The sequence below is a fragment of the Myxocyprinus asiaticus genome, chromosome 12, assembly GCF_019703515.2.
Source record: "Myxocyprinus asiaticus isolate MX2 ecotype Aquarium Trade chromosome 12, UBuf_Myxa_2, whole genome shotgun sequence".
NCBI lineage: Eukaryota > Metazoa > Chordata > Actinopteri > Cypriniformes > Catostomidae > Myxocyprinus > Myxocyprinus asiaticus.
Window position 1 is genome coordinate 36,384,350 of NC_059355.1, and position 14,573 is coordinate 36,398,922.

Consider the following 14,573-nt stretch of genomic DNA (forward strand, 5'->3'; position numbering starts at 1 on the left):
ACAGATTGGTCCCATTCACTTCACTTCCATTGTAGTGCCTTGATGTAACCCAGATTTTATTTATTTAAAGAAAAGGAGGGACAAGTCGAAGTTAATTTCAGTGGTAATGAACATTAAGCCACAAATGCTGTCAAACAAGCCTAACTTTTCTTTAACATTTCTTTCATTTTACTGCTCTCTGTAACATTGACCAGTAACTCAGAACAAAGCAGGACATTGCTTATTTGCATCGCATGGAGTCACGTGAATATACCAGTAATAAAATGCAAGTATAAGTACATTACATATATATATATATATAAAACTTTAACTTAAAGCCCATTTTCTGATGTAAATATTTGTCCTCACAAAATGCTTTTTTTTTTTTTTTTTTTTTAACAATTTAAAATTTACCAAATGTTTAACACCTGGCACATTGTGACAAGGTAAATCTCCTCCAGAAACATTAACCCAACTCTCCAAAGGCTTTATGGATAGAGCCACCAGCCATGCCCAATGGTTCATTTGTTCACTAAACATGAGAATGAAAACATTGGACAAAAACAGTGAACAGTTGTTTAATGTAGGCAAGGTGCTGGACATTCATCCTCCAAAGAGCAGTGAACGACATGTTGACATCAAAGCAGTGATTCTCTGTTGTAAGGGTGCAGACTGGACCGATCTATAGGGTAAATGGTCTCCCTCGAATTTTCTGCCATGCTGCTTTGAACTGTTTTTAGGCTTTGGTGGTGCCAGACTGTGATGCCTGTTGGCTGTGCAGTTGCTGGAGCTTCATATTCATAACTTCCACTACAGCTTTTAGGGAGCAACACAGAGGGATAAAGGAGAAATTAAATGTTATTTCTTGCATTTAGTAGCCTTTTTCAACTGTTAAGTTAATATGAGTTAAGGTGATTTTTTTTCTCTCTCCAATTTTATAGATTAATTCAAATTTTCGTTTTGACAATTTTTATTTCTTTTAAAATCAAGTAATCAAAGTTTAGCATAAAAATATTACAAATCCCATAGTTAGATATGTTGTCAATCCAATAAAGGCTGAATAAGTAAGAGAAAAAATTTTCATAGTGCTTGGCTTGATGCCACCTCTAATCTCATCAGCTGCAAGCTTGTGTGCACACTCCAAATGATTGTAACATCTTAACTGTTATGGAGAATGATATAAAAGATACAGCTAGCACAGCTTCATCCATCATGCATGAATACACCAGCTTAATCAAAACTGACCTCAGCGTTCATAAAGTATTGGTTACATGACAGATACAGGTGCTTCATATCAAATCATATGGATAAGCTAAAAATGGTACAATAAAACGTCCACTACTCTTTTACCATGATAATTCAGATAGATAGCTTAATATTGCTTTATTTTGTGACGCGTTTTAAGCGTACTGCATCTATAGGCAACATTTGTGATGCGCTCATTTTGACAAACGTCACAAGGCGAACTTTCAAATTGCTGCGCTGCTCAGCGTGTACCATCAGAGGGTGCAACGTGCTCACGCAGCACTGAGTGAAGTGGTGACTGCAGATTATCAGATTTTAAAACACAGCCTTTGCAGGCCATATTGCGTTTTCAAATCTTAAAGCGGTCATAAAATGGAGAATCACATTTTTCTTGATATTTAGAGATAAGAGATAACTGTCTTATAAAAACATACTGTAAATTTCAAACTCAACTTCCTCCCCAGTCTGAAAAGATCATTTATAATTCCCAACCTATTGACGTCACCACACATTGCTCTTTGCATTTACACGACCCACAACATGACTGTTTGTAGCCTTTAGTGATGCAGTTTCTTCAGGACAGTTCTAAAATCTTATGACCTCCTATTTTGAAAATGCTACACATCTTACAGCTTCTCTAAGGGGTTTGTAAACTAATGTAAACAACTGTTTATCTAAAGACTTACCTTGCTTCATCGCATGTTTCTCTTGAAGAGCAGGCTGAATTTTCTCAATTTGTTTCGTTAGGAAGTCAATTTTGCGTTTAAAGAACCCTTTACTGTCCTCTACATTCTGAAAAGTTGAAAAGCAGCTAGATTTACTTCAGGAAAACCCACAGTTCCCAGAATAAACAATACTTTGTGAAGTTAACATGCATTTTTTTTTTTGTGTGCATTTTTTCAATGCCTAGAAATGTTGTGAATGTCATTTTAAGGTGGCTATGCTATAGATAGATCACAATGTTTTGAACACTTCTGAAGTGTTAAAGCTGGCAAATCAAATCTTTTACAAAGATGTACAAGATCTTGGTTCACCTTCTCTACAAAGTAACCTGTTCCGACATCCACCAAGACATGGTCTACGTCATGAAGTTTTCCAGGTACGTACATCTGCAATAAGGCAGTTAAGGGAATAAATAGCAACTTGCCAGATAGCCGTGTTATGTAACAGAACTACATAACAAACACACCAATAAACTGTCTCTGTGATCCTTTTTTTCTGATGGTGGCAACATATGAGAAACATTAATCAATCAGCATCTCAGCTGTTGGGAGGATACAGAACTGGTGAGAGGGACAAGTAGTTCTTTTCCTGAGAGACAAAAGGGACAGGGAAAAATTTCAACCAACAGATTATGAGAGAATTTAACACAGAACATATTTGTAAGTAGAATGTTCCAACGCTTACCTTCATTACTCTTACTAAGAACATTCAAACTGTCTTTAGCCTCCACATATTTTGTTTGGACAACTTTCAGCTGACCAATGGAGGATGATAGGAACTCTGTTTCCTACAAAGAAAATCCATGTCATTTCACTTGATAATTGGCAGTTTGTCCAAAATAAATGACTAATTAGTTTGCGTGGATCTATTCTCTCCTTGCGTAGTAATTAGACAAGTAACTATAGTATACTAAATGGAGATGAGGCCAGAAATCTATTTCCTCCAACACACACAATTGCTGCAGTGTAAACCTAATATTAGCCTGCGCCCAAATTCACTTTCAGTCTTCGATGTACTCATGTGCTTAGTAGTGAATTTGAGATGGTTACTCTCAGCATTAATACAGTATGTACTAAAGCAGCACGCGCACAAACAGCACTCCAGTCAATACAGCCGCGATTAAAATCTGTGTATGCGCCTATTGCGATAATTACGGTAATTTGTGGGCGGAACAGAAACACGTGCTTCTGATTCCTGTTCACTGGATAAGATAACGAATCTTACTATAATAACAATAAAAGCGTTTATTAGCTGTCTCTGAGGTGTTGGTGTTCATTAATATATTTTATTTAGCCTATGTGAAAGGTGTATGGTTTTGAAGACTTCTGATTAGGGCAGGTTTATGCTTTATAACTGCATCAACATGAGATATTATAAATTAAACATTTCTACCAAGGGTCTCTCATTGTAAATGTCATTAATATGTACCTTGTAATAAACTTTGAATTGTAGAGTCCTGTAGAAAAATCAAATAATCTTTATATGTCTGAAACCTCAATATGAAGCATATTAACTCATTTTGGGGTGTCCAAAGTCACCTAAATGCACAGACATTGCGATTTTTCTCAAATTCCGAAACATGTAGAAATGGTAATTTAAATATGTAGAAAAAATGAAGGCCCATTTCTTATAAAGCACCTCCCACACTGTCTAAACTCTCAATATGAAGCATATTTTCTCTGGCAATTTGGAGAAAAATGTGTCCAAAGTCGATACAAGGCTCGAAGAAATCTGTATTTTTCTCAATTTTAGAGACCTGTAGAAAGGTGAATTCAAATAAGTAGAAAAATTGAAGGCCCATTTCTTGCAAGGGACCTCCCACACAATCTGAACCCTCAATAAGAAGCATATTTACTGTCATTTTAGAGTAAAATGCATCCAAATTCAGTACAAGTCTCAAAGAAATCTGTATTTTCCTCAAATTTAGAGACATGTAGAAAGGTGAATTCAAATAAGCAGAAATAATTAAGGCCCATTTCTTGCAAGGGACCTCTCACATTAACTAAACTCTCAATATGAAGCATATTTACTGTGGCATTTTGGAGTAAAAAGCATCCAAAGTTACCAAAAAAGTGCAAAAACATTGCTGTTTTGAATTTGGAGACCTGTAGAATTGTGATTTCACCTAAGTACAAAAAGTGTCAGTAATGTAGATAGTGTCATGTGTTCTCAGCACTGCCTATGTCATATGGGAAACACAGGGTCACAGCCCGATGCAATGTAAATTGTAAAATCCTTTTTGCTACTGGCTGTATTCTTCATTACGAGAGTGTACATAAATTTGAACAATTTACTGTGCACAAATTCTTTTTTTAAATGAGTTGACAACCATTTCCCGCAGGTTACATCCTTGCATTTTTTTTCCCTTTAAATCTTAACTATTTACTTTTTCATTGTTAAATTAATTTCTCCTATTCTAGCTTAATATGCAGAGACAGCTATAAGTAAGCCATTAGTAAGTTAATTTTCTCAAACACTGTAAACACTGTCTCTGTGGCGCTATGAAATTTCTCATTTGTTTTGGGCGACCTCGGTCTAGACCATACCCACCAACACTGACTCAACCAATGGTGTGAGTTGGGCGCGGGACTATCTGTTTGTTCAACCAAAAGCAGATAGGGTCATATTCAGAATGCTGTTTTGAAAAAATGTTAGTTTTTTGCAATTCTGTTGGGTGGCACTATGTGGTGCAGAACATGCATACTTCAGCTTTAAAGATGAACAAAGTAAACAGTTGATTATTTTCAGTGAAGTTATCAAGTAAACACAAGGCAATGCTCTGGAGTTGATTAACATCTCTGAAGGTTCAAGGAACCTAAAACATCTAAATTATACATGTTTATCAAAGATGCAGTTTTACTTTTGTATTGTGTAAAAATATACCCTAGCAAGAACATATGAAGTGCTTTTTTTTATTATTTATCTAATAAATTTTCTTTTAACACATTTTCTGGTGAAATTATTGACAACTGAAAATTAAAAACGCTTGACTTCCATGTTCAAATAATGATTTTAATAAGTAATATAATATCAAAGTCTAAAGTACAATAAGGGGAAAAAACATATATACAGTAAATACAAATGCACTTAGGCCCCCACCTTCACACAGGAATACACACACAAGCTTAAATACTAATGCCATGGGGCCTTGACACATTGGCAATAAAGAGTATGTGAACAAAAACATCCATATCCCATGGCATATGAAAATGTGACATTTAAGATTGTAAATGTCCACCGTAGCAATGGAAACAAACTGAAACACTGTGATTCTGCACACCTTTGGTGTTTGACCCCAAATAAGAATAATAAAACTTATGTTCTACTAAATATAGGTGAACAGTTGGCTGAACTTAATTAAATTACTTCAATTGGTAACACACACACAATTTTTTTTCAACTCAATTCTAATAGGTCAAACACACTTTAATGCTTTGAGTTCAGTCAATCCCATAATTAAAATATATATAATTAACATATACCATAATTTAAATATTTGACATTAGTCTAACTTAATTTTTTCTTCAAATCAACTTACATTTACTTTTTCCAAATTAATTATTTACTTTACCTGAAAATGTCAACCTTATTAATATGGCTAGATTGTATGCATTATTTTCCACTAAATGTATTTTAAGTGTGTAAAATTTAATTATTTCATTAATGCGAAACTTATGTTAGGTTAAAACATAAAAGATTCAGACATGACATTTTAAAAACGAATTATTTGTTTTAACAATTTGGTTTGTTTCTTGCAGAAAACATTCACTAAGTTTAGGTCCACACATATCAGCTGGTCTATACGTATCATTCACTGTGCATACAATATTTGATTTTACGTCATAAAAAATTCTACATTTGAATGTTCATGTTCTGTAGCAACTTGAACAATGTTGTAAATACAAATAATTGTTTAATAAACTGTTAAGTTCTCTATTGCGTTACAAACACAATTTCCTCTTTGCAATTTAAATAACAGAACAATATCAAACAGAGCATGGTGTGTCCTTGCTTTAGAACAGCTTGGCGGTGTTTAGCGTGGTTACCCTTGCACAATCAAGGTGAATATTAAGGTAATTCTCACATATCAAACCAACACTCTTAAAACTAAAGTGCCAGAAAGAACCATAGGGTGTTTTGCTGTGATGCCACAGAAGAGCTTGTTCTGGTTCCTCTAAGAACCTTTCAGTGATGTGTTCTTTAAAGAATCCATCACTCAAAGGTACTCTGAGGAACCAAAAAAGGTTCTTCTGGCATCACAGCAAAATACCCTTTTTGATTCTTCCTGGCACCTTTATTTTTAATAGTGAAGAAGCAGGGCACAAGAGAAGAAACAGAAATCAGTTTATTACAAACCTTCACTCTGTAGATTACAATGCCAATGTCAGCAGGTGGTTCTTGTTGTTCTTCCTACACCTTAATGAACACAGCTATGGTGAGCTGCTCCTGGTCAGTCTGAGCATAATCTGCTTGGCTATCCTAAAGTGTCGTCCAAAGTTTAGAATTTTACAGAGAACTGCTTAGGTTGTACAGACGTAGCTTGGCTTGTTACCATCCTTACCTTTTTCTCATACTGTGGACAACCATGGAACATGAGAGTGCATCTGACATAATGGTTCTTCTTCCCTTTTGTCATTATATATATATATATATATTTTTTTTTTTCATATGAAGTGTGCTGATAATGAGGGAGATATGAGCATGCATTTTTATACTTATTGAATTCACCTTTCTACAGGTCTCTAAATTTGAGAAAAATACTGATGTCTTTGAGCCTTGTATTGAATTTGGACGCATTTTTCTCCAAATTACCACAGTAAATGTGCTTCATATTGAGAGTTTAGATAGTGTGGGAGGTCCCTTGCAAGAAATGGGCCTTCATTTTTTCTACTTATTTGAATTCACCTTTCTATAGTTCTCAAGAGTTCCGGAAAAATCACAATGTCTTCTCATTTTGCTGACTTTAGATGCATTTTACTCCAAAATGACTGTAAATATACTTAATATTGAGTTTTCAATGGGCCAATGCAAGAAATGGGCCTTCATTTTTTTTCTCTACTTTTTTAAAAAGCACCTTTATACAGGTCTCTGACCTCTTTGACGTTTTTGTTGACTACATCCATCTTAGTCCAAAGTGATAAAGTAAATAGGCTTTTGATAGTGTGGGAGGTCCTTTGCAAGAGGTGTTCATCTTATATATTTCTATATCTATCTATCTATTATATAAAGATGATTTGATTTTTCTACAGGACTCTACAATTCAAAGTTTATTACAAGGTACATATTAAATGACATTTACAATGAGAGACCCTTGGTAGAAATGTTTAATTTATAATATTATCTCATGTTGATGCAGTTATAAAGCATACATCTGCCCTATTCAGAAGTCTTCAAAACCATACACCTTTCACATAGGCTAAATAAAATATATTAATGAACACCAACACCTCAGAGACAGCTAATAAACGCTTTTATTGTTATTATAGTAAGATTCGTTTTCCTATCCAGTGAACAAGAGTCAGAAAGCGCATATTTCTGTTCCTCCCGCAAATTACCATAATGATCGCAATAGACGCACACTCAGATTTTAATCGCGGCTGGATTGACCGGAGTCAAACAGCGTGACAGACACCGTGAATGTTAGCAAACAACACTAACAGAAAGAGCACGGCGGAGTTCATAATGCAGTCAGCCATGGATATAGTCATAACACAAATTACCTGGTCAAGCTGTGTTTTCAAGCTCTCTAATTGTGGAAGAGACAATTCATTCAGATTCACTGCCATGTTGACAATTTAATGTGAGAGAAGCTTCCGAGTCAACCGGAAATAGATGCAAGGACTTTTATCAATGAAATAACGCTTTTCCTGAATATAGGTTCGTTTTATTTATTTTTATCTGATCTATAAAACATACCATTTTGATGCATGTTAAAAAAATTTTTATCCCCCATGTTCTCTGAAACTGCTGTCCTTGTCATTTTAAATACAGTCTGTAGAGGAATAGTTCAACCAAAAATGAAAATTCATAACTTGATTACTCTCATGCTATCCCAGATGCAGATGACTTTCTTTCTACTGCTAAACACAAACGAAGATTTTTAGAAGAATATCTCAGCTCTGTTGGGCCTTTTAAAGCAAGTGAATGGTGGCCAGAACTTTGAAGCTCCAAAAAGCACATAAAGGCACCATAAAATACAAAACTTCAGAAGCAATATGATGGGTGTGGGTAAGAAACAGATCAATATTTAAGTCCTTTGTTAAACCTTTGTAAAACCCTGTTTGTTTTTAAGCATTTTCAAGAAAACAGGCATACATAAGACATTGGTGATACAGTAAATGGTCTTTTTTTAAGGGTATAAGGAAATTGTTAGATGGTGAGCTATAGGGATTTTTCCCACTGCTACACATTATGCAGTTGAAATAACTGCCGACGCAAAGGAATATGTTATAAAATCATTTTATTTTAAAGCAGTTTGGCATTTGATACTAATTGAAACAGGAAATAAAAATGTTACACACAATGTATAAGAATTTACACACCAAAAACAAATGTGGCTTAAAATAATTTAGATGTAAAATGTCTCCTAAGTATGAGCAAACTAAATCAGCAATAGCTAACATGGCTTAACATTTAAAACAGCAGTCTTAGATTTAACACACTGTCATTGTTGTTCCTCCAATGAAATTCATTTTCATAAAGCTTAATCTCTGTGTTGGAAACAAACTTTCTGATGGCCTTATATTAAACCTTAAATAAGAAACAAATTGGTGCATTTATACAATAAAATCTGGTAAATTAGCTGTGAATAAAGTTCGAATTTAAAAATCTAGGCTAGCAAATATACACAGGCAAGCCATAAGCAATCGGCGCAGCACCAATTATATGTTTGAGATGTGTAGCGTTACGTGACTGGGCTAAATGCTGAAGCAGGGAGGAGCCAGGGCCAGCAGAGAGCCAGGACTGGAGCAGAGCTGACGTGAAGCGATCCAAATCACGATCCGTCACATCCCACAGGTTACCAAGCACTAGTGGGCTGATGCAGAGAAAAACAGCATAGATATTCAATAAAGATCAGCAATTCCTACTACATTCTGCTTAATAATGGGCCTGATTATGTTTTTTGTACTTAGATGTGCACATTACCATCCTGCGGTCAGATAGCTAAGGATGATCCCTGTTCCCTCCTGGTGGCCAAGTACACTGAGAGCAGCACTGCTGCAGCCGAACAAGAGAGCCACGGCCCGCAAAGACCCTTTCAAAACCATCTGAGCATCCAGAAATCGGGCTCCTGCACCATGTCCTATGTAACTGCGCGAGACACAGATACATACTGTCAAGCACAAATCCTTTCATCTTCACATTTAATTCTCTAATAATGGCCTTTTATCAATTTCACTCACATATAGAGGTCTTTGGTGGTCACAGCCTCTTGTAGTTTATCTTGATCAGGAGCAGTTCCACAAACCCCCTGCCATGCCCGCTCACTGGCCAATTACAAACAGGATAGGAGCCAGATTGTTAATAGGACCAGCTACACAATTGCATCTGTGAAAGAGTAAATGCATTTTGAACTTACCCAGTGAACCATTCTTGAAACCGCTTCTCAGTGTCAGGCAAGTTTCCATCTGGGTTCAGCACATAGTAAACTTGCTTAGGGTTCACTCCACAAGACAACACACAGCTAGAATCCATCTATGAAAAGGGAGATTAACAGAATAAAAAAAAAAAAAATTACATTTACACACCCTCACATCGTTCAATACACATCTGTTTTTTATGGAACACAAAAGGAGGTATTTTGGCTTCACTTTTTTATAGAATGAAGGGGAAAGAGTGAATGGGAATGCATGCATCAATAGCATGAAACATTGGTTACTAAACACATAAGAACCAAATACAAAAGATCAACCAGGACATTCTGCAAAATAACTCCTTTTGCTTTTTACAGAGGAAAGAAAAGTTAAATTACATGTAAAAAGCATATAAATGGTCGATTTTCTGGGTAACTATTGCTTTAAAAAAAATAGAGCTTTATACATGTTTAGTAAATATTGTATGTGATTCCACCGTGTAGCATTTACCTGTTTCAGATGACTGTGTCCTAGTACTGCATGTAAAGAGGGCATGCGAGTGACAGAACGTGATTTCAGACAAGCAATGTTCTCCCATGGCAACCTCTGCAGGTACTGCAGAAACACAAAAACTTTAGAATTAGATGAACACACACACACAGATCCCATCAGATTTACCAAATTGCAGGATGAGCTCTGTCTCTCAAAGGCTGCTCAGAACAAAACTCGAAATGACTGGCAGATAGTCATTTCGTATAACCGCAACTGCATTTTTAACATGCTACAATTTACCAGTGGATAGTACATGGGATGTACATGATAGTCTACCTTGTCCAAGATCAGAACCGTATGTCCTTGTGGTTCCTCCCTCCCTCTCAGTTCAGTCACACACCCCTGCAGAAGCCTCAGGAAGTCCCTGTCCTGCAAACCTGTCCCCTCCACAAGAGACTGCAGGTCCAGCAAGGACAAAAGTGGAGATGCAGAGAGTACCACCTTAATAGAGAAAGTGATGGAGGTGAGGACATGTGATCTCTAAGATATTGTTTAGCTTAGACTATACTCTTCAAGGTGAAATACTAATCTATTCTCAACAATCAACATAGATTGATATAGACAAATATGAAAGATACGTGTCACCTTAGTTTTAACTACCTGTAAATACTTCTAATGCCAAATGAGATGCAGGCACAAATAGGCAACACATACCATGAGCATGTCTTGTGTGATCTTTGTTCCTTTCAGTGCTTGTTGAAAGCACTTAACTTGAACTTCCAGCTCAGGGTCAGAGGTCAAAGGGAGGAGTAAAGTTCGCCACACCCCCAAAGCATCCTGCATCTTCTCGAGCAATTTCTGATAGGTAAAGACATGCATCATAAAACAAAAGTCTAACAGAGCAACGGTCATTGTCAATTCCACATTTATTCCCTCTTTGAACATTTTCTAATTTCACAAATGTCAAACAGATCTCGTCTCACCTCCACGCGGGCGTCCAAATCCTTCCGTCCCTCCCACCACTGTGATTTCTCTGCCACCGCGCTCACCTCCTTCTGCCCTTTCAACACTCCATCCATCTCTTCCAGCAGCATGGCAACTGAGTGCTATAGAATTACAAAAACAACCCATGCAAACTCATGTTGGTGCAAAGTGTTTCATTAGATTAAAAATTAAGACTTTAAGAGTGTCGAAACCTACACACACTTGCGAAGTGCAAACACATCTTTACCTCTCTGTCTGCGGTAGGGATTCTCATAGTAATCGGGGTGCAGTCTCGCTCCAGTCGGGTCAGAAGAATAGTGCTGCCAATCTCATCAGGATACACCCCCGTGAGCGAGAGCATGCACACTGTTATTCCTATGGAAACAATACAAAATTGTATTTTCATAATACTCAAAGGTGAGGTTTATTTTATTTATATTTTTTTGCTTAATCTGCCAAAGTCAGGTGAATTGAGAAAATTTCATAATTTCATAAATATTTCTTTCTTGCATTATTTCATTAAATTATTTTGTCATTGTAGCTGTTTCCCCCAAAATGTACTGTAATTGTGTCACTCTATTGTTCTTACATTGTATAGGAATTACAATAATGCATGATTCAAATTGCAAAGTAACTGGCCAGCATTTGTTGCTAGGCGAAAGCTACATTTGCACTCAGTGTACGGGATAGACTTTATGCTCTCTGTAATGATTCACGTTAGTGTATGAAGTACCTTTGAAGTCATTACCTGCTGGCAGATCTTTCAGCTGCTGAGTGAACTGCTCGGTGTGTGTTTGTGGGAACTTTGTTGGGTGTGATGAGGTGAAGGAAAAGATCTGCTCTAGCGCAGAGAGTTTCTGTGACTTTGTCACCCCATATGATTCCTCCAGACTCAGAGCACCAAGACCCTCTGCTACATCATTACAAGATTTCTTCAGCTTCCTACAGAGAGACAAATAGAGAGAGACAGAGCAAAAGAATAAAGAAAAATATTGTACAAGGCTTGGTAGAGGTATTTTTATTAAGGAGGAAATTGGCCTGAGTAAACATCTGCAAATGCTTCCTCAACACAGTGGTGAGTGACATACCTGAACTGGCTAACAACATGACGGGTCATATGGTGGCGAGTGGACACCCCAAGTGACTGCGCATGCAGCATTGCTGTGGTGGTGGGATCAGTCTGGCCGAGTGACTGAGCAAGCACTGAGCAGACATGGGGATAAATGCAGGGAGGCGGGTAGTGGTGGAGGAGGAGCCATGAGGAACGAAGGTGCGACTGGATCGCCTCTACTGACAGGTCAGCTAAAATTAACACACATACATTTGTTATTAAAGACATTCAGTACAGAACAAAATATTTCAGAATGCCCATTATTTAAAAAGTACACATCCTTTGCATGTTAATTTCTTTAATACTTTGGTTATATTTTAGCTACCCATGAGAGTGTAGCACTCTCAGTTCACCTAATCTAACCCTCTAAAGTCAGCTCAGTATATGAAAGAAACCCCCACCCCCCCTACAGATTTCATGTGGGCCTGGTCATAAGACAGACTATGTTTACATGGACACCAGAAAGCTGTTTATTGTGAGAAAGCTGATAAAGGCTAGAAATCGGTGTATGGGTTTTCTTGAGCTGTGTTCGTGGTTTTCTCTTTACTCCCGTATACACGCAGCTCTTTCCCGCGATGCTTGTGTAAATAACAAACAAGTAGGGGAATTTCTCGCTAATGTAATTGTACAAAGGTGCCTTTGTTTCTTCCTGGCAAGCAGCATATAACCTAACCCCGCCCAAACCTGACCATATGGAGCCTGTAAAGCTGAGTGCCCTGCCAGGAACAACCTGAGGCACCTTTCTCCCATCGCAACTTGTTGTTGGGCTCCATCCTATGACATTTGTTATCTGTTCTGTTTACGAACATGCGCACTCCTCAAAAACCTGTAAGAACGCTGCTTATGCGTTTACATGACCACATTAGGCCACATTCTCCAGTATGAAGTGCATGTAAACGTGGTTATAGATGTTCTTTGGTCAAGGGTATCTACATGCTCTTTAATGGCCATGTCACTGTTCTTTGGACATTTTTTTTTTTTTTTTTAAAGATCAACCATCTTTGTTTTACCTAGAGGTGTATGAGCGTGTGGTAGGGATGTGTGAGCTCCAGCACCATTTGGTCCAGTCCTCCTGAGCTCACTGAAACACTCCCGTCCAACATCTGCACCCAGATCTCTCCTCAGGACCTCACAATCTGCATCTGGGCTGCCTAGAACAACATACACAAAATCAATTAATCCAACCAGCCTCTAAGCTATTTAATTATGTCAGTTTTGTTCGACATACACACCTGTGTCTTTCATTTCCGTATCAGAACCTCTGAGCTCCTCCAGGCTGATATTCAAAAGAACCTCATCTTCATCCTCTTTAATCATCCTCATCCTCTCTGGTTCCTCTGTGACCTCTGAACTCTGACTCTTCTTTGGCCGCCCCCTGCGTGTGCGTGCAGAGGATAAACCAGTTTCTTCCTCGGAGGAGAGACAGCTGGTGGAGGGCAGGGCTGTGCTTTTCTTACTGGTCCGGGCCCTTCTGGGAGGATCTGGTTCCACAGTGGGGTTTACAGGAACTTTGGCATCACTAGGGTTGGAGTTCAGAGCTGGCTTTAGGGTGCGAGAGGTTTTAGAATTGGAAGCATTTCCCTTTTTCTCAGACTTTGCTACAGCAGGAGGTGCGCTTTCAGTGTCACTCTCATCACTGAACTCGACCTGAGAGAGGAGACGTGATTCAATTTTTGAAGATATTGTGATATCTGAAGATACACGTTTTAATCTTTGTTGTTTTTGCAGTTATGTTTGGTGATGCTAGTGGCACAGACATTACACACTTCACTTTGAAATATCAATAAGATTTTTAGAGTGGTGCTTGCCCTTGCAAAACTTACTTTCATGACGGTAGGGTTCTGGGTGGTTACCAGGGCATTGACATGTGGTTGCTAAGGTGTTTTGAGTGGTTTTTAGCATGTTGCTATATGGTGTCTAGGGTGTTCTGGGTGGTTGCTTATTGTCTCAAATTAACCCTCAAAAGGGCAAGCATATAAAAGGTACCTCTAAAAATGTTCCAACACATTAGGACCCACATAATACATTTCCATGTTTTTTTTTTTTTTCAAAATATTGCTTTTATGTTACATTTTATAGCTTGTAGAAATCAAGAAAATAACATTGAAAACATAGGAGCATTTGCCTCGAAGTCAGCTGCCTTCTCAAAAAATGCTGCCTTTTTACTTTTGCATAAAGATTGTGAGATGATACCATCACTTCATATACAAAGTCGCATGTCCTTAGTATTTGCAGGGACCCCCTTTTCAATATTTCAGACTCACTCATTTCTCTTTTCCCCAACTTCTTTAATGTTTGTATCCCCCAGGATACAAAAACATTTCTATGGTTAAAAGACCCACCCCCAATTCTCTATGATAATTCTGATTGCTAGATATGACTCTGATCCCCCCTCTGATGTCTGTCAACAGTTTAATTATCCACCAGGCAAAAATCTCAAGTTTCTTTGCTTAAAGTACAATAAA

At 37.5% G+C, this 14,573-nt stretch overlaps 2 protein-coding genes and 1 long non-coding RNA gene across 3 annotated transcripts in view; 1 reads left to right on the forward strand and 2 right to left on the reverse strand.

Moving 5' to 3' along the window:
* On the reverse strand, positions 1-7,733 carry LOC127449377 (prefoldin subunit 5-like). Its single transcript, XM_051712744.1, has 6 exons — positions 7,668-7,733; positions 2,632-2,734; positions 2,504-2,535; positions 2,259-2,333; positions 1,911-2,016; positions 1-795 (listed from the first exon to the last, which is right to left on the reverse strand). The coding sequence occupies exons 1-6, from the start codon at positions 7,731-7,733 to the stop codon at positions 716-718; spliced, it is 462 nt and encodes a 153-aa protein (XP_051568704.1). The 3' UTR covers positions 1-715.
* On the forward strand, positions 7,690-9,204 carry LOC127449378 (uncharacterized). The gene is made up of 3 exons (XR_007898731.1): positions 7,690-7,824; positions 8,004-8,175; positions 9,081-9,204. It is a non-coding gene; the product is annotated as an uncharacterized LOC127449378 (long non-coding RNA).
* Positions 8,391-14,573, reverse strand: part of LOC127449376 (separin-like) — a 19,736-nt gene continuing 13,553 nt past the window's right edge. The window contains exons 20-32 of the mRNA XM_051712743.1: positions 13,341-13,755; positions 13,119-13,259; positions 12,086-12,299; positions 11,746-11,939; positions 11,245-11,372; positions 10,997-11,119; positions 10,728-10,871; positions 10,350-10,514; positions 10,032-10,136; positions 9,527-9,642; positions 9,351-9,434; positions 9,094-9,258; positions 8,391-8,983 (exon numbers count right to left, since the gene is read on the reverse strand). Of these exons, the coding sequence (XP_051568703.1) occupies positions 8,782-8,983; positions 9,094-9,258; positions 9,351-9,434; positions 9,527-9,642; positions 10,032-10,136; positions 10,350-10,514; positions 10,728-10,871; positions 10,997-11,119; positions 11,245-11,372; positions 11,746-11,939; positions 12,086-12,299; positions 13,119-13,259; positions 13,341-13,755 (2,196 nt within the window). The 3' untranslated portion in view covers positions 8,391-8,781. The remainder of the gene's footprint in view (positions 8,984-9,093; positions 9,259-9,350; positions 9,435-9,526; positions 9,643-10,031; positions 10,137-10,349; positions 10,515-10,727; positions 10,872-10,996; positions 11,120-11,244; positions 11,373-11,745; positions 11,940-12,085; positions 12,300-13,118; positions 13,260-13,340; positions 13,756-14,573) is intronic.